The sequence below is a fragment of the Taudactylus pleione genome, unplaced genomic scaffold (genome assembly GCF_031769625.1).
Source record: "Taudactylus pleione unplaced genomic scaffold, aTauple2 ptg000036l, whole genome shotgun sequence".
Taxonomy (NCBI): Eukaryota; Metazoa; Chordata; class Amphibia; order Anura; family Myobatrachidae; genus Taudactylus; species Taudactylus pleione.
The window spans coordinates 988,794-1,009,028 of NW_028284438.1; the positions used below are offsets into that span (position 1 = coordinate 988,794).

The 20,235-nt window shown below is 42.7% G+C and overlaps 1 protein-coding gene across 1 annotated transcript in view; it reads right to left on the bottom strand.

Annotated features, from left to right (window-relative positions):
- LOC148538789 (uncharacterized) overlaps positions 1-20,235 on the bottom strand; it is a 171,985-nt gene that overhangs the window by 52,823 nt on the left and 98,927 nt on the right. Inside the window, exon 7 of the mRNA XM_088452244.1 lies at positions 13,142-13,319. Coding sequence (XP_088308370.1) covers positions 13,142-13,319 — 178 coding nt within the window. The remainder of the gene's footprint in view (positions 1-13,141; positions 13,320-20,235) is intronic.

Below are 20,235 nucleotides of genomic sequence, written 5' to 3' on the forward strand. Positions count from 1 at the left end.
AGGGTCCTATTGATTGGGTTGAGATGCTCCTCCTGGCTGGGGAATGGTTAGTGCAGAAGAGGGGCACAGCTTTCATTGATTGACAGAGGGAATGGTCAACCTGAAAGAAGTGCTGAACTGCAGCTAAACCAGATGGGGAGAGCCACATCTGAGGAAAAGGGTCAGTCCCCAGAGATCCCCAATCAGGGCTGTGATCAGAGCATGACTGACATCCAGAGAGGTTTGTAGCTAGTGCAGTTGACCGAACAAATGGCTTGGAGCTCTAGTATAACAATACAGCCCATTCTACAAACAGACATAGCCTCATAATAATCATTTCCTCTGGATTTAATGTTAAGAGGCTTTGGCCCTGATTCAGACCCACTCGCGAGCGGCTGTCCGCTCGCAAGTGGGTCGATGGTCTGCACTGAGCATGCGCACGACGGCAGTAGCTCCGTCGTGCGCATGCGCCAGACGCGACGAGCGAAGGACTTTCCTTCGCTCGTTGTGTCTGATCAAAGGGGGCATGCTGTCGATATTGATTGACAGCGCGCCCCCTTTGGTGGGCGTGCCGGGGGCGTGCCTCCCTCACGGGGGCGTTCCCAAGGTAACGCCTACCGTCAGAAGCCGGCCCACTGACATCACTAGTGATGTCAGTGGGAGTGATTTTGGCTCTGATAGAGCCAAAATTACTCCGGGCCTTGCGGTTGAAAACCTCAACCGCAGGCTCCGGCTCGCAGTGGCGATGGTCGCGATGGTCACGACCATCGCGGCCATCAAACTGCATGCTCGTATAGGCTGTGGGTGGTGACCCACAGCTATACGAGCGTCCAGGAGGACGCTCCATAATTATGGAGGGCGGCCCTCATTCAGAGCGTGCGCTCTGCTCAGAGCGTACGGCTCTGAATGAGGGCCTTTATCAACAGTAATAAATTCCATACTGTGAGAGGTCCGCTGCCAGTGACTGTTCCACTAAACCTATTATATTAAAATATAACTCAGCCTCTTTGGCAACTGAGCAGCATTCTTACTGTACCCTCAGACAGGGAAGTTTTAGAAGTGCTCAATGAGATAAAACAACACCCTAACTGTAAATCCTGTTAATAAATCTGCCCTCATAAACTAATTTATGAATTCCTTTACAGTTGTGTTAGGTACTTAAATATGCTTAGGAGACTTTTTTTTAATCATTGTCCACTCTAAACTATAAACATATGAATGACCACGTGAGGATCACACTGGGTCCTGGAAGATAATACCTACTTGGAAATAAAGCAACTACAATAGATATACATGCACATATATTGACAAATGTGCATAGTACAAAGGGTTGTCTTTTCACACTGTCAATCACAGTGGCATACTTTTGACATCCTTTAGACATAAACAATCTGGAATGTTATCTACTATACAACCTTCTGCAGACTCTGAGACTTTTTTATGTGCACCAAGTTCATCATTTGGGTATAAACCCTTGAGACATTTTATGGTACTTTAATAATTGATACCGCAATATAAAAACATTATTGAAGTTATTTGGTACACTGGCAAGTACTAGAATTGCTCTGTATAGCATATTGAAGAATAATGTTATGTATTTCATGTTATAAAGTGTTGGATAAGTTGGTGAACATGCAATGCAATTTAATGAAATAGTAAAGAATTTATTTGCATTGAATTCTAACATTGTAGTAATATCTCTAACATTGTGAAAATATAGCCCAATGGGGATGTCTACTATTACGTTCCTGCAAAATAAAGTTGAAATTTTCTGCAAAAGTTGTTTTTATTTCCTGTGACTTAATTACATTTAGGACCAAATGTAATAGGGTGAGAGTTTGCAAGTAAACTCTCACATTGGTCGAGTTTTATCTTCTAAATGGGAAAATATTTGGATGAGAGTTTATATAGTGAAAGTTTTATGAGTCTAAAAGCATGGAAGGTTGCCTGTTCTGGGATTACATTGGCCGAGTTTAAAAAGTGTGAGAGCTTACTGCTAAACTCTCACATTTTCTAAACAGTCACCCTATTACATTTGGCCCTTAGAGCAGTGGTTCCCAAACTGTGCGCCTCAGCACCCTGGGGTGCCTCGGGACACTTGCAGGGGTGCCATCGGGTTGTGGTCCTGCAACAAATCAAATTATTTATGGTCAATGTAATGTAAATATGTGCACATACAGAAGCTTAAATCTGTCCACAACCACATTACTGAGCCTAAGGATGACAGGTAGCACAATTTACTTCACTTTACTACTTTACTAAATTTTTTCTGATTTTCTCAATAACAAATGTTTGTCTTAGGGGTGCTGTGAAAACAATGGTGTTACTCTAGGGTGCCATAATTCAAAAAGTTTGGGAACCTCTGCCTTAGAGTCTTGGATCTAGTAGGGGAACTTGCCTCTCTGAAAGGGTTTATCGGTGTTATGAACCTGTAAATTCACTAGAGGTATAGTGTCTCTTTGGGATTACTGCACAGGTACTTCTGCAATGGTGGATTCCAATGTAAATGAGCTAATACTGAGTGATGATATCAATACCAACTGTGACAATAATTAACAACAGAGTTAGTTGCCTTGAGCCCATTGATAATTTGTTTTGTGGGGCCCAAACAAACCAAGCACTTGAGCCACAAATGTGGCAGCCCCTGTCACTGAAGTGCTTGGTGTGCTAAACTTTGCATGCCCTTTTTAACATACAACATAAGGGTGGCTAGTAGGGACAATTCCATCATGCACCACTTTTCATTATGGGATTTGCCAAGATTGGGTGTGTTTGAGAGGCAGTGTATAGTACTGTACTTTACTGGGACATTCATGTTCTGTTTATCTTACAATTCCATCCATGACCAGCTTCTCATCTAGGCATACAGGCCCCATTTTCTGCAGCTTCTACATAGATACTGAGTAGTTTCATAGAATAAAATATTATATAATTAATAGTTATCAACTTTGACTAGGCCGTTCCTCTGCCTTGAATCTCTTGCATTGTTCTGAGTCCTGTGATTTGCTGTTAGGATTTAGGGCCTGATTCAGACCCGCTCGCTAGTATGCGTTTGCATGTAGCCTACCAATGTTTGCAATATGCTCATGTGTATAAGTCGTAGTGTGCGTGCACAAACTAGTCCATTTGATTGCGAAGCATTTGAACCCTGTACACAGATGCCCTGCTAGAATGAGTGACAGGTTGTGCCATTTGTGGGTGGTGACAGGGGGAGGTTGATGGAAACGGGGGTGTGGTGGTGTGAATGCAGGCATGTCTGTGCATCTGAATGCCGTTTCAGGGGTGTGCATAATTGTCACATGGCTGAATTACACACTGCTGCATTTGCAGTGCTTGCGGTAGGGTATGGTCAGTCACAAGTGCTGTGTATGGGTCCGATGTTGCTCGATGTCACCGATTGTTCCATACACTTCCTGGAGATGGCATGTGTTACTAAGAGAAAGTTGGCATCTTGTGACAGCTGGTGAGTGTCTAAATACATACCGTGATCGCACGCCAAGACATAGTGGGCATGCTAATGTTTTACCGTGCAATAGCGGGATTTGCATACTTTGGAAGCTGACGGCTGCGTGATAATGCATCTAGCGAGCTGGTCTGAATCGGGCCCTCAGTTTCCACTTTAAAAATCTAATTAGGATTTTGGAAGCTTGATTTTTAATAGAGTTTTTCATATCTCTGATTTGTATTTCTTGATAGCTATATTAGTACTGTAATCAATCAATCAATCAATCAATCAATAATCCTTTACCTGGCTTCCACTAAATATCCCACCTCCATTTGCCTGTGCTGGCCTTGGGGATTCTGATCTACTATAGTTGCTTAATAAAAACATTCTATAGCATCATATGCTGTAGTTTATTAAATTGTTTTCCTGTTTGCCACTACAGTGTCACTATGTTTAATAGAAGTGCTTTATTATTATTATTATTATTATTATTATTATTATTTATTTATATGGCGCCACAAGTGTTCTGCAGTGCCTTACAAAGTACATAAACAACTAATTTGACAAGTTACTGATACCCCTTTTCCACCTAAATTCCGGGTCTGACCCGTAGTTGGAACAAAGGGCCTGATTCAGAGCTGAACGCTCTGACCAGAGTGCTCGCTCTGAATCAGGGCCCTCCTACCTTTTTTTGGAGCGTCCTCATGGACGCTCGCATAGCTGTGGGTTACCACCCACAGCTATAGCGAGCGTCCATGATGATGGTCGCGATGGTCTTGACCATCTCGACCATCGGGCTTGCGACGGAGACCCTGCGGTAGGGTCTCGCTGCCGCAAGCCCTGGAGTGATTTTGGCTCTATCAGAGCCAAAATCACTCCCACTGACATCACTAGTGATGTCAGTGGGGTCGGCTTGAGACGGTAGGCGTTCCCATGGGCAGGCACGCCCCCGGCACGCCCACCAAAGGGGGCGTGCTGTCAATCAAAATCGACAGCACGCCCCCTTTGGTGCGAGACCCGGAGCGATGGAGAGCCCGTCGCTCGCCGGGCCTCGCGCATGCACATGACGGAGCTCCCTCCGTCGTGCGCATGCGCAGTGGGGGAACATCGACCCGCTTGCGAGCGTACTGCCGCTCATGAGCGGGCCTGAATGACCCCCAAAGTTCCTATCCGGATCAGACCCAGAATTTTGCCGGCGCCGACTTGGGATATTCCCGAGTCAGCGCCACTCACACCGCAGTCGGGTCTGCATGGAGTAAAAGTGGTCGCTTGGAGATGATGTCATCTCCAAGCGCCACTGAAGCTGGACCAATCGGCTGGCTAGCAGCACACTCCAGGTCATCGTGACCCGGAGTGCGCTGTTCTCACAGCAGGGTTTCACGGGCTATGCCCGTGTTAAACCTGCTAGTTACCTGGGTTGGATTGCCGGGTCACTCGACCCGGTGATCCAACTCTCTCCCCTTTTACACAAGGGAGCTGCCCGGGTTAACCCTTCAAAAACCCTGGTTTTAGCTCTGGTGTAAAAGGGGTATTACAGTACAATATAGAACAAGGACATGGATAATATACATTGCTACATTAGTGACCATAACACCTAGTTATGCCACAGAGCATAAGCAACCAAGTGTTAGGTGCCCTGGTGGGAGGTAAGAAGCAGTACATGAAAGTAAAGTAAGAAGAAGCATAAGAGGGTAGAGGCCCTGCTCATAAGAGCTTACATTCTAAAGGGGAGGGGCAGACAAACAGGTGTGACACAGATGGGGTAAACAGGGAGGAAGAAGCATGTTGCAACAAGTTAGGATGGGAGCTGGAAGGCTTTGATGAAGTAGTGGGTCTTGAGAGCCTGTTTGAAGGATTGTAAAGTGGTCGAGAGTCTGATAGGGAGAGGGAGAGAGTTCCAAAGGTCAGGAGCAGCACAGGCAAAATCTTGGAGGCGGAAGTGGGAGGAAGTAATCAAATGGCATGAGAGGCGGCGTGCATTAGTTAAGCGAAGGGAGAGTGGAGGGAGATGAGGTCAGAGATGTAAATGGGAGAGGAATGGGTGAGGGCTTTGTAAGCGAGTGTGAGAACCTTGTATTGGGTTCTAAAGGGAAGGGGAGCAAGTGGAGGGCTTGTAGGAGAGGGAAGGCAGATGTAGAGCATTTGGAGAGGAAGATGAGTCGAGCAGCAGCATTGAGGACAGACTGGAGAGGAGAGAGATGGGAGTTGGGGAGGCCAGATAGAAGGATCTTCTTTTAAACTGCCATGTGTATGTGCAGCTGTCCTGTCACTTACTTTAGCTTACCAGCCCGCTGCAGCCTTTGGCCAAAATTGGTGAAAACAATATTGTGAGATGTGACATTGTCAAAATTGACTATAAATGAGTGGAAATGAATGCGATTGATGTTAACAATACTGTAGGAACAGGCCCACATTACATGATTTATATGTTTTTATCTGATTGAAAGAAATCCAAATCTGCACCAAAACACTTGAGGGTGGTTTTGCCAAAACCAAAATATGGGGGTCCTTAGTTAACAAAGGAGAATGCCCCACATATGTAGGCTTCACTCTGCAGCATTCCAAACTGTAGAGTAAAACATTCCCAACAACTTTGCATTTTTTTTCCCAGGTACATTTTACATGTTTAGAGACAAATTGCGTCTAACTCTGAATTAGGCTATTCAGAGTTAGACGCAATTTGTCTCTAAACATGTAAAATGTACCTGGGAAAAAAAATGCAAAGTTGGTCACAAATGTCTAAATGCCCTTTCCAACTCCTAACCTGGCCTCCTTTGTTGCAGGAAGCCATAATGGCAATATGTGACCAAGTCGCCATGGCCAAAGGTACGCATTGTGTATTGAGGCATGTGCACAGCTGCCGGGAAAGAGAGCCATGACTTGCTTTTATGTCCAAATGTGCATAGATCAATCTCTGTTTCCTAAGTGAAAATACACAAGCCATTTATACTGTATATATGTATTAGACAATGGATCATGGGTTTTACTGTATGTATGCCCTGCAAGCCTTAAAATTTAAAAAGACATTGTGCCCTGGACTTGCCAGGATGTTTGCTTTGTGACTAAATAGATATAAAAAATATTGTACAGTACTTCCTATGTAACACATTGTAGTAACAAAGTAACAATTTGCATGAGTCTTTTATTGATATTGTGACCAGTTTCCAAGGATTGGAACGTTTATTGCATAAAGCTTTGTACATAAAGTACAACAGTGCAAAGTCAGATTAATGCACTGCCTACTTCTCCCTGAGAGTTTAAGACTTCTTAATTTTACTCTAACCCTTATTAACCACTTACCTGCCATGGTCACATGGGATGTGTCAAAGGCCAGCTCGGCTTTCACTGACACAGTTGCATCCCATGTGACTGTATCCTGCTCCTCCGTTCCCTGTTGATGTCAGAGGAGATCTGTTCTGTGTAGAAAAGAAATCCTCCTGCTCCTATGGACCCCTGGCAGTAATATAGCAGTCTGTGACCTCCAACATCACTGCCAAATATGCATTGCAACATACTGTGTAAAAGGCAGTCAGGAGCACATGCTCTGCAATATCAAATTAAAATCCTTTGCAAAGAGGAGAATATTTTAACTCCAAGTGCAGAAATCTGCAGTAGGACTGATGATCAGCCCTGTGATCTGCTGCACTGCACTCTGCATGAGGGGAGAGCGGCTAATGACAGAACACTAAGAACACTGGAGGGATCTATAGATACTACAGTGGGTGTTAATTCAGCAAAATTAACTATTGTCACTGGGGTGTGAGGAGATCTTATGGACTGAGAATACTTGCTACTCCTGGTGGTGCTTTTTCTTAAATGAAAACCGTTACACATGGGGTTGGTGAGTAATGCCTCTAGGGAATCTGTTACCATTGCTGGATAGGGGTTAATGCCACTGGATGAACAATTACCACTGGAGAATGAATTGCTGTTGTGGGGGTGGGGTATATCACAATGGAAACCTATAATACTGGGGGGGGGGTGACACCCTTAGGGGTAGTTAAACAATTTTTAGAAAATACTATCTGAAGTACCCAGTGTTGCCCAGGTTTAAATCTTCACGTTATTAAGTTAGTTATCAGTTAGGCTTCCCAGACCAATTGCCAGGCATCCCAGACCAATTGCCACCCCTATGTTAAATTTTCATCTAAATCCAACCAGTGGAAGGCTCAGAATAGGCTCCATGGGTCAAAGTTCTAAACAAACGTTCACCAACGGGAGGTCCGACCGGAACCTCAACCCCCTAGTATGTCTTCTGGGATTCAATGTTACTACTGTGAAGTTTTCATCTAAATCCATCCAGTGGAAGATTCAGAACAGGCTCCATGGGTCAAAGTTCTGCCCAGCATACACCAACAGTAGGTCCGACTGGGACCTAATCTTCAAGTTATTAACTCATGCATCCCAGACCCATTGTCACCCTTCAGTTACGTTTTCATCCAAATCCATCCAGTGGAAGATTCAGAACAGACTCCATGGGTCAAAGTTCTGCCCAGCATACACTAACAGTAGGTCTGACTGGGACCTAATCTTCAAGTTATTAACTCAGGCATCCCAGACCCATTGCCACCCCTCAGTTACGTTTTCATCCAAATCCATCCAGTGGAAGGCCTAAAACAGGCTCTCTGGGTCAAAGTTCTGCCCAGCGTACACCAACTGGAGGTCCAAACGGGATCTTAATCCCCCTAAAACCTGGCCAGGATCAAACTGGACCACTTCGCATTGATATCATCCCAATCGGTGCAGGGGTGTCTGAATGCATAACCTGACAGACAAACAAACAGACCAATTAATTTTATATCAGATGTTTTTGACAAAATGATTTAAAAAAACCAGTAGCATTTATTAGGTCACTTTTGAGTGGTTAAGGTATAATTGGATTCTACTAAATCTTTATTTTAAGGATAATTTTTGTAAAAATACGTGCTACTGAAAACATTGGTTTAGTTTCACTGCACTGCCAGCTTGGAACACTAGAGGAAACTAGGACATTTGTAGGTATGGTACAAAAATCCATGCATTAACATGATGGTATAGAACACGTTCATGTTTGGTCAACAACCAGCCTTTCTCAGGTGATATATTGGATGATATATCATTCTGACACATACTGGAACAATATATAGTCCATATTGCTCAGTGTGTTCCCTCATTCGCACGTTCACATGCACCATCAGTGACGTCTTCCCATCTGATGTGCTGCACAACAGATGAGATGACGTCGCTGACGACCGCATGCAGGTGAATGTGGGATGGAAGTGTATATTGGGCAGTCGTACTCTTGATCGTGCAGTGTTTATGGCCGGAAGGTATATCCTTCCATCGGGTATCGGGTCGGCTGATGTGTACCAGTCCTTACTTTGCATTGTGCTGTTGTAAATGATGACCATTTCCATGAAGTAACATTTTTATGATTTTATTATAAAACAGTTTGAAACAACTATACTGCATTAAATCAGCATAGCGTATGTTTAGTCCAAAATATTATGTTACAAGTATTGTTAAACAACACTCTTGCTATAATTTATTTTACGAGCATTTTGCAGTAATTCACAGATGTACCGAGGTGTAGTATAATAGATCAAACAAGAAACAGATGGCGAGTGCAAACTAGTAGATAAGAAACTATGATGCAGAGGAAGTGCTACATTTATGTAAGGACATATGATGAATGGTTGGAATACTCCTATGTCTTGTTAAATATATACTTTGTATGCTGAAGAGCAGCTGTTAATATGGCCAAAACATTTAGAATTGCTATATAAAAACAAACAAACAGGATTTTCTAATGAATTTCTTTAAATGTAACATGCTTCACAGCTCTAATGTGAGAGTCACTAGGGGGAATTTTAAAAAAGTGGTAACAACAGAAAAGGAGATAGTGCATATAAAAACATTCGGCTATGTCATTTTTACACTGCATTTCTTTTTATGCAAATATCAGATTGCTTGGTATAGTAACTTCATTTATTTTATCAGTTGTTATAAATGTCACATACTGGCAGCAGTGGCTCCTACCCTCTTAGATGAGCGGGGCTGCCGTCGCCAAAAACTACTCACCCGTCTTCTTCTGGCCGGGTCCCGGTGCCTGCGCAATCAATCTTACAGGCGCTGGGACCGGCGTATGCGCACTAGTGGCGGGGCACCACGCAACACACCGGCTTCAAAAGGGCTGCATAGTCTGTAGCCCCAAGGAGCTGAGTAGGGCTGTCAGAAAAGCAGAGAAGCAGCTTCCTATTGCAATCCGCTCTCTGCTAATACCAGCCTGGACTGGCATTATGACCAGTATGCAGTGGCGGACCCCCCACCCCCTACAGTAAAATCCACCACCTCAGTGTAGTCAGTGCAGTCTGTGTAGTCAGGAGACACCTCCCCCTGAGACTGCCTGTTGTTTATGTGACTGGCAGGTAGCATTTCTAAGAAGCCCCTGCCAGTCACAGTGTAGCCAGTGCAGTCACAGACTGCACTGACTACACTGAGGTGGCGGATTTTACTGGGGAGGAGGGGTCCGCCACTGCATACTGGTCATCACTTTTTGTTATATAAAGTCTGACTTGCTGTCATGCTCTACATGACATTTTCTTGTGATCTAGCTTTGGTAAATGCTCCAGTGCACACAGGACTGATTACTTTTTTAAGGGATATTACACTTACACATTTATTTTATTAAAAACTTTTTTTCACAGTGTGGATTTTTTGTGTTAAGCAATTGTACTTTTCAGTTCAAAATGTAGAGCAAAAACAGGGAGATAGTGCATATGCAGTTTAGATTATCAAATTGCAGCTGTGTATGGAACAATTTATGGGGCTGATTTAGAGAGAATAGAGCAAGTAACTTTGCACCTTGGAAAAACCGTGTTCCACTGCAGGCGGGGCAGATTTATAATGTGCAGAGAGATTTAGAATTGAGAACAATGGGCCTAATTCATATCTGTACATAAACCATAAGGTGCTCTGCAGAGACGCAAGTCCTGTTCTGCGGCCTCTGTCAGCCACAGCATGATTGACATACTGCAGCATTTGGGGGTGAAACAGGGGCGGCACCCAGCACCCTTTTTTAAAATGGTGGTGTCGCCCCCATTTTGAAGTCATGACGGGTCCGGGGTCTGCTTCATCAGACGCAAACTTCCAGGACCTGGGTGTCCGGATCCTACTGTCAGCCTGAGCAAGCGTAAGCTTAAACTTACGCAGGCTGGCAGGTGCCTGAAAATCTCACAAATCACAACCGATGGTCTTACTGGTCGCAATATTGATCCGAGGCTGCGTCCTCACACGCACACAATTGCACAGCTGCTTCCTTGTGTCTGTGCAGTTCCTTGCAAACATAAATCCCAATGCCCAATGTGTCCAAACTCAAATCTAAATTGCAGTGTAAAAATAAAGCTGTCCATGCAAAAACAGCCAATATTTACTCTACATGCAAACAAATTAATTTCTTTACATCCTTTGCATTTTAACATGGTTTTGTCCAGGTGCACAGTTAAGGGCCTCATATATCAGGCGGCCGATTCCTTAATACCCCGATTGGAACGGAACAGTGAATCCCCTGATCGGACCGGCGGTCATTGACGGTCGCTAATTCTTAGGGAATTGGTGAAATTCTACATGTTAAAAATCCCCAATTATCTAATTACGATCATATTTTGATCATGATTTGATCATGATTGGCAAATCAGTGAAATCCAACATGTTGAGTTTCACAGATCTGGGGATCAGGGAAATGCAGCAAACTGTTGCTAATGTATGTGGGCCTTAACTTGCACTTTTTTGCCTTCACACATCAGAATCTGGCCCTAGCATAACTACAACCATCACATCATTAAATCTAGTTTATTTCCAAAATAATTTAATGATTGGCTATAAAACAATTCTTTTAATTATTATAATACTTAATTCCCTTATAATTTATAAATAAATCATATTGTGTAGCACTGTACATTGAAGGGATAATTACATACTTAACAATGCTACATACTTAATTTTACAATAGGGCGTAATTTGATGACTAGTACACTAATACTATACATTTCAGCAAAAAGATCAGCCCTGTCTTAACCGTTATTGAAACATACTCCAGGGATAGAAACACCTAGATAACTTTGAGTTTGAATGAATACATTCATGCATTTAATGGCTTACTGTATTCATCAAAAGTGCTCCAAGGTGTCTACAATTTCTCTAGAGAATGGATCAGTAACCTACTGCGGTAGAGGTGAGGACAGAGAGGGATTGTAGACCCAAAACCAGAAGGTTTATACTAGTCAGCGAAAGAAAGGTTGTTAAAAACATTTCCTCAGGCGATAAGGCTGATATATTTTTTTAAAAGTCCCTTATCGCAGCAAATTACTAAACACTATCAACTTGCCAGTTGTGCGATTCGCATCTGCCCCCTGTGATTCTTGCCCAGACTAGCAAATGTAAACTGCTTTGCCGGGCAGATACAGTAGTGTGTACTGCTTGAGTTATGCCCTCAGTCCCTATATCACCTACAGCCTGCCTCCAGTGTTCTACAGTTGTAGTCCAGCATTTCCAAAAGACTGACTTTAGTATATAGAGGAGTGCACATGCCACATGGTAATGGTTAATTGTGCCCCAACTTCTCCTAGAGCAAATGTGGTGGAAATAATGAAATGGTGCCATACAGTGCTTGCCTTATTACAAATATTTTTCATTGTTATTTGTGATAAATGTGTGCCATGGGCCCCCTGCTCTGAGCAGCACGTCCCCCTCGAACCATGCATCTTACCTTGCTCCGGCAAGAGGATCCCTCATCCGCAGCGCCGTCTTACCTCTTCCCAGTGATATTTGAGAAGATGGTGCGTGCACATTAGAGAGCATGGTGCTAGAATCTTTGCTGCCACTGTGCAGTGCCATCTTCTCGAAGATGTCATTGGGAAGATGATGCCATGAAGAATGAAGGACCCGCTTACCAGAGCAAGGTAAGTATACTATGGGTGCAGGGTGTGCAATGCGGGAACCTCCTGGACCCAGAGTCCCCTGTGCACTACACACCCTGCACCATTTATAAATAGACCTATAATTGCGGGTACTAATTACCTGGACCCAGTGTTGTCTGTGGGGTCCGGTGTGGGACAGTGAGCTGTGGAAGAGGAATGTCCCCCTACTTGGTTGCGCACATATTTCCCATTCATTTTTTCAGAGGAGTGGTGTCAGTGCCTCCCAGATTTGGCCACGCCCCCTTGTATCACCTGTGCCCACAGAATGTCTCGATGGACCTGGTTTCTGGTGCAATTTTTTATTGTATATGTAAAGAAATAATTTTGGTTAATTTTGATGTTATCCATTTACCGTCAAATGAAATAGATTAAAGGGAAACATACGGTATAACATTGTTATACAAGAGAGTACAATATTTTTTACATTTAATAGGCACAACATAAAGCAAAATGTTTAAAAAAACAGTCCCAATTAGTAAACAGTATCACTGAATATTAACTTCTAATGGTACACTTGAGGGTATATTTACTAATGTACAGGTTTTTAGAAGTGGAGATGTTGCCCATAGCAACCAATCGGATTCTAGCTATAATCTTCTAGAATTTGCTAGACAAATGAAAAGCATAATCTGATTGGTTGCTATGGGCACCATTTCCACTTCTAAAATCCCACACTTTAGTAAATATACCCCTTGGTGTCTGTTCTTCTAACTAAAATATACTGTATATAAATAACAATATAGGTGAAAAGACAACATACTCTGTGATGCAGTGAGCTGAGGTTCAGTCACTGGGGGTAGTGTGAACCCACTCTTTGTTGGTTTCAGGGCTGTTTCATTTTCTCCTAAACGTTCTTGCTTTGTTTGGTTTAAAGCATTTTCAATAAAGTAGACATCATCCCTGAGCTGTGATATTTGGGAAAAAACTAAGTCCAAACCCTGTGATATGTTGGAAAAAAAGACAAAAACAAAATAAACTGCCATTAACTGCAGTAGAAGATGTCAATCAAATCGAACAAAACATACAGTACATTTCTAGTATAACAGCTGTATTACTAAGATATGGGGAAAAGTCACAATATACATATATATTTTTTTAAGTGTAGCAGTTTATCAGTAATATGATCAAATACTGCCTCCTTGTGGTAACAATATATATCAACATTGACAGTCAGAATAGGCCTGAAACAGCTATGTACAGTAATTTGACATATGGTTTTATATATTTGATGCAACTATGCTAAAAATTAGGAGAAGTAGGTGCATAGCTGTCCTGTGGATGATAATAATAAGGAGCCATTTCTAGGTCTTTTCGTACAGTTCCTTAAAAATGCATAAGTCCTTTTTTGAGACAATGCTATATTATAGCAGTAACATAAAAAATGGACTGCTTTAAGAAAATGATTGCAATAATTTATTTACAGTGGATTGTTTTTCTGTTCATTTTAATCTACATCACTGGTTATCTATAGCAACACTGCAGCAGGAAAATGAGCTAAAAGTGTTACATTCATTATTTTTTATTAGTTTGTTAATATTTATATTTGAAATATTGTTTTGAGACTCAGGATGCTATGATTATTGGCATAGCATGTAATATGAGTAGGATTTAACTGAGGAACTAATAATGCATAATAGTTGAAGAAATGGAGAAAGTAATATCGCCTGATGTTGGACAATAGATTTTACTAATAGCAATGTCAATTATGCTACACAACATAACTAAGCTGGCACTGTGTGACTTGATTGTTTCTTCCAAACCAGTTAGGTTTGCAGAACATTTGCAGAAAAGCATAGTTTTGCACGAAGGCAGGGATGTACTAAAGGAAAAATGCAGTAAAAGCCCAGTTTTCAGGGTTTTTACCGCATTTTCATATGTAATAAGCCCTGGCCGCCCGATTTTTGATGCGGAGGGTAACACCAGGTTTTTCTGGCGTTACCTTATAGAAGCCTATGGACTTCTTATTGCATCCCGCTCCCCACCACCCCACACCTTACACTGCCGGCCCCCCTCACCTCAGCCTCCTGCGTGCTCCAGGTGCTCCTCCTGGGTCCCCCGTTTCCTTCTCCTCTTCTTCTTCCGGGCGCAGGGAGGAGGAGCCCGGGATTTCCTACAGAGGTTACCAGCAGGACGCTCCTGGGGCTAGGAGGGGGTGGAGTCCCGCAGAGACCCCCTCACCCGGCGGCGGCAGCTTCACAAAGGGCAGCTCTTATTGCAAGAGCTATCCTTTGCAATACTAATCGCATATATTAGTACATATGCGATTAGTATTGTTGCAGTGACTGGCGGGATGTACACCACATGATTACATTGTTAGTACATCCCACCTTGAGTGATGAAAAGAGTTGGCAGAGTGAAGACATTCCTTCAGGACAGTATTTGTAGTAGTGGTGAAAAGGATGCTTTTATAGGAGCGTCCCTCGCTGTGCCCAAGGGCACACAGTCAATTCCACACCACAAAAATAGTGCTGTGTCTGACCGTATAGCTTTAATGGAACGTATTTTGCACTTCCAAGATGCACTCTAGTGGAGAAGTGTATACCTAAGGGCACTTTACCAAATATAAAAGAAAAAACTTAAAAAGTTTCAAGTTTAATAAAGACTGCCCCAGTGTCCCCTTACTCTCATTATTAATGTAACTCATAAATCAGGGGCGTATTCTGCTCTGAGAAGCACCCCCTCTCCCAAGCCCCACAATGTGCCAAGAAGAAGGCCCCCTCTTCTGAGCTGCGCCCCCATCCAAGCCCCACATCTTACATTGTGCTGGCAAGTGGGTTCCCCCTCCTCTGCAGTGCCATCTTACCAGTGATATTTGGGAAGATAGGGCATGCGAACAAGAGAGCAAAGTCTCTGGCACAGTGCCACAGACTTTGCTTTCACTGCGTAGCACCATCTTCCCAAAGATGTCACTGGGAAGATGGAGCAGTGGAGGAGGAGGAGCCCACTAGCCAACACAAGGTAAGTATATACTATGGATGCAGGGTGTGCTGTGCAGCCCCCCTGGAACCATTATAAATAAGCCTATGTCATAAATGATGCAAAAACAATCAGTATTTAAGGACAAAAAATAAGGTTATATGAAAGGTAAGGCAAGGCATTTGTAGTGTGCATAAAAAATGAGGTTTGGTATGTTTCTCAGCATTTTGACTTTAAAGTTTGCATTTCTTTAATATTTTTGCATGCTGTCAATTTCAATGTCAATTGTTGATGGTCAGTCCTGATTGGCCAAGGGCTATTTGTCATTAATATCCAGCTATTTATAAAGGATATGAAATTTTTTGTTGTTGTTAGAATGTCGACATCTATTATAGCAACATTAAATGTTGAAATGGTCATAATGTCAACATGACCAGCATGTCGACATTGACTATGGGGATATCGATCATGTCGACATTGAAATGTCGATATGGTCAATAACAATGTTGAAAATTGTCGTGCAAAGATGTGGCTGTTCTGGGGGTGGTTGTGGAGGTAAGTACCCTAACTCTAACCCTAAACTCTTACCTAACCCTAAACCTAATCCTAACCCTAACTCTGATTTGAAAGCTGTGGCAAATGTCTCAGGTCACAGCAAATGTCAGAAAACTGTATTTGTGGTGGTAAATATAGTATGTCTAACCCTAATCCTAACTCTGACCCTAACTCTAAACCTAATGCTAGCATTTCACAATATCTCAGCATTTAATTTGTCAACATTTACGATGTCGACATTGTGAACATGTCAACATTTTGCAGATGTTGACATGTTAATTGTTGACATTACAATAATGTCAAGATCATTACTGGGATGTTCGTAGCTGGAGTCATCTGCTGGTGTGTGCCTACAGTACCCTGCAATATCAACACCTGCACACACATAATTTTCAACAGGTTATGGGCCCAGGCACACAGGTCTAAAGTACCCAAACAAATAAGGTAGTAGAGACACCCAGAGCAGCATACAGATGCCATGTTAGGCACATGTGTAGTGCAGACTGCATAGGAGCACAGAGTGAAGACAGCACAGAGGACCTCATTCAGAGTCGGTCGAAACGGCCGCACGGTCGTATGGGAAAAGGGGCCGGATATGCAAATGATTCCCTCGCAAGTTGCGTCCCTAAGTTCGGATTGGTAGCTGGCCGACCAGGGGGAGGAAGCGGCCGGAATTAAAAAAAATACGCCCCCTGCTCGTACGCATTGCACGTCATCTCCGGGCATAAAAGGATTAATCGAGACCATCGGGAACCATCGGAACTGGTCGTAGAGCTTAAGGTTGACCATACCCTCTCTTAAGCACTACGATCAGGTCAGTGTAAAAACCTCCCATGTCACATGTGCCATGACGCTACTTTGTTAATTATGCACTCCCATAAACCGTATGCATTCCCATAAAACGCCGTTCGCATAATTAGGCACGCCTGCGTTCGGATCTCCACTCCCCCGTTTTCAAGCACCTTCCCCTGTTACCACCCACAAACGCCTCATTCTGTCTACCGACCTGGCTGTGTTGAAGGAGAGAGAAATTTCTGATCGTAGCGGCTAGTTTGCGCACGCGCATTGCAAACTTTACGCATGCGCAGTGTAGCGAACATCGGTGGCGTACGACCGTGCGGCCGCTTCGACCGACTCTGAATGAGGTCCAGAGTCTTTCCACTACTGTATATCAGAAGCTGAGTACAGTACAAAGCGTTATGTCTATAAGAAGCATAAATATGGGAGCTACAGCCATACTGGTCATAAAAATATCAAGCTAAAAGGTGCAGAAAATTATACAACCTGGAAGTTTGCTATGGAAATGCAATTAAAGCATGAATGGATGTGGAAGGTCACTGTACAACCAGATTCAGATTCAAGCCCAGATTATATGGAAAGAGCAATGGGAACTATTGGCTTAAGTATAAAGCAATACATGTACTCTATAATACATGGGAAAGAGTCAGCAAAAACATGTGGACAGTACTTCAACCTATCAAGATGGAGCTCTCATGAGCAGGATAAATTTAAGACATTCATTGTATAAGATGAAATTGAATGAATGCAGCAGTATGAGTGATAATATGGACAAAATTATGTCTGTCTCTCAGTAACTAACATCTGTTGGAGTGCAAGAGCATGATGAAGAGATTGCTACAGCAACGCCGCAGAACTTGACACCTGAGTTGACTTCCTGGTTGTGGCATTGGAGTCAAACAAAGCAAAGTTAACAGAGACTGTCAGAGCAAAGTTATTACAGTTTCAAGAACATGTGTCCTGAGATTTGAATGCTGAGACAATTGCATTACATAGAAAAAGTGAAAAACTAACAAAATTTCAATTAAAGTGTTATAATTGTCACAAGATAGGTCACAAATCAACTGAGTGGAAGCAAAAGAATGTGAATCCTATACAAAGCAATAAATGCAATGGCAGAGATGAGTTAACCATGAGTATCACAGAAATCCACAGAAAGGATTAATGGTATATCGATTCAGGTGCAACAAGTCATTTAAGGTGCAATGAGGAATGATTAAAATGTGAAAATTTCTTTAAAAGGAATTGGCAATCAAGTCCTTACAGCAAATAAAGTTGGGACAATTAAAACTTACTTAGACGTTAAGACAAGAACAGCAGTCAAAGAGATCCAAAATATGCTTTATGTACCTAAACTGGGAACAAATCTTATAGCCATCAGTGTCCTAGAACAGAACCTAATGTCCTAGAACCCACAGAGTTCAGTTCACTAGAGGAAAGTACATTGTGAGCAACAGAAGAGGGAGGGTCATAGCTATTGGCACAAGATGTCAGCAATTGCACATCCTAGATACACAACACTGTTACGTGCTGATGACAGCTAAGTCACAGTCATTAGAACTCTGTCATACAATATTTAGTCACCTTGGATGTGACAGTGTTCAGAAGCTACAGAGCAGGATGGTCACAGGATTGTTAGTAAATAATACAAAAAAGCCTGTGAGAGCTGTATTGTGGGGAAAAAGTCATCAGCATTTCCAAATCAACAAACAGAGCTACAAACACTTTAAATAGTACATTCAGGTGTGTGTGGTCCATTGGAAGCATAGTCTGTGAGTGTATGCAGATACTTTGTGATGTTTATAGATGATTTCACAGAGATGACACATGTGCAGTGCTTCATTAGAGAGAAATCTGAAGTGGTGAAAAAGATTGCAGACTACAAGAGACTTGTTGAAAATCAAACAGGTTACAGACACAAGATCTGATAACATTGGAGAATATTTCAACAAAGAAGTATGAAATAGAGCATCAATGATTAATGCCTATTTTTCTGGGCAAAAAGGTGTCAGTGAATGAGCAAACCATACACCACTAGAAAGAACAAGATGCATGCCAAAGGATTTAAGCCTAGACAAAAAATGTTTGGTGGAAGCACTGTCCACAGCAGTTTATCTCATGATTCATTCTCCTACAGTTTCTCTAAAGGACATAACACCTATTGAAGTGTTGCCAAAGAGACATCCAAGTGTAAAACAGCTCAGAACTCTTAGAAGTATGGCCTATGTGCATATACCAAATGAACAAAGATGACAGCTGGATTCAAAGTCAGTAAAGTACATAGGGCCTGATTCAGAGCCGGACGCAATTAGCGCTCGCTCGTCCAGAAAATAGGGGTGGCTATTCAAATGATCCGTTCGCTGTTTGCGGTCTGTTCACGCCTCTAGGTCTGAACGAGCGTACAAAACTTGCGGTCGTTTTTTAGGAAACTACGCCCCCTGGCCGCACGCATCCTACGTCATGTCCGCTATTTATTAGATTAATCGAGTACATCGAACAGGGTATGAACTGCTCGCTATTCTTGTGGTTGGTTTTTGCTACCACAATTTTGCGAGCAGTTCTGGCTATAAAATAACCCAGTGACGTGGTCAATGACGCTGCCGTTTTCAAGCACATTCCCCTGTTACCACCCACATACGCCTCTTTCTGTCACTCAAATTAGCAGGCATTCGCTATTTTGCGAGCACATGAATTTCGGCCGCACTGACTGGTTCGCGCATGCGTATAACGATCCGTATGCATGCGCAGTTGGGCAAACATCGCTCAGAGCGAACGAGCTGCCGCTTACGAGTGGCTCTGAATCAGGCCCATAATGCTTAGCTATTGCCATGAGAGCAAAGGATACAAATTGTGGAATCCAAATACCAAAAAGCTTGTTAAGTCCAGAGATTGTATCTTTAAAGATGCAAAACAAATTCAAGAAAAGTTGGAAGCTGATATGCAGAGCAATAATGTGCCACTGAACATGCAGCTGAGGATCTGAGTCAGAGACTTTCAGCCTGGAAGTTCATCCACAGAAAGGCCTTCTGAAAGATCAAATATCGGCAAGCCACCTAAGTGATATGAAGAGGAATTATCAAACATTGCAGTCAGTGAGTCTCAAGATATCCAGAAGCCAAAACTAAAATCTGATTGGTGTAAATATAAAACCAAAATAGGCAAAGAGATTTTTCTAGACTTAAAGCATCAATAATTGTGATAGTGACAGCAGTCCCAAGTTTGTGAGTCTCAGAGACTGTTGTTATAGCCCACGCTGTCAGTAAAGGAACTTTCGTGAATGTATCTTCCAAGAAGGCCAAGTTGAAGTCGCATGATATGTTGATACCTTTTTATGTGCTTAACACAATTTATTTTACAGGTTGCTACAAAAAGCTGAAATTTAATGTTTGTGTAACATGGAGAAGCTTGTAGTGCGGGGAGTGTTTAAAGAGGAGTGCGCTACAACACAGACTCCAGTCTTCCCGTTCTCTAGGGAAGTTTCATACCCTATCCCAAGATGGCAGCCAAGCTCACTACTGAGCATGTGCAGGGGCCATCTTGCCTTTTACTGTGTAGAGTGACACGGTGGGAGTCAGAAGTCTCATA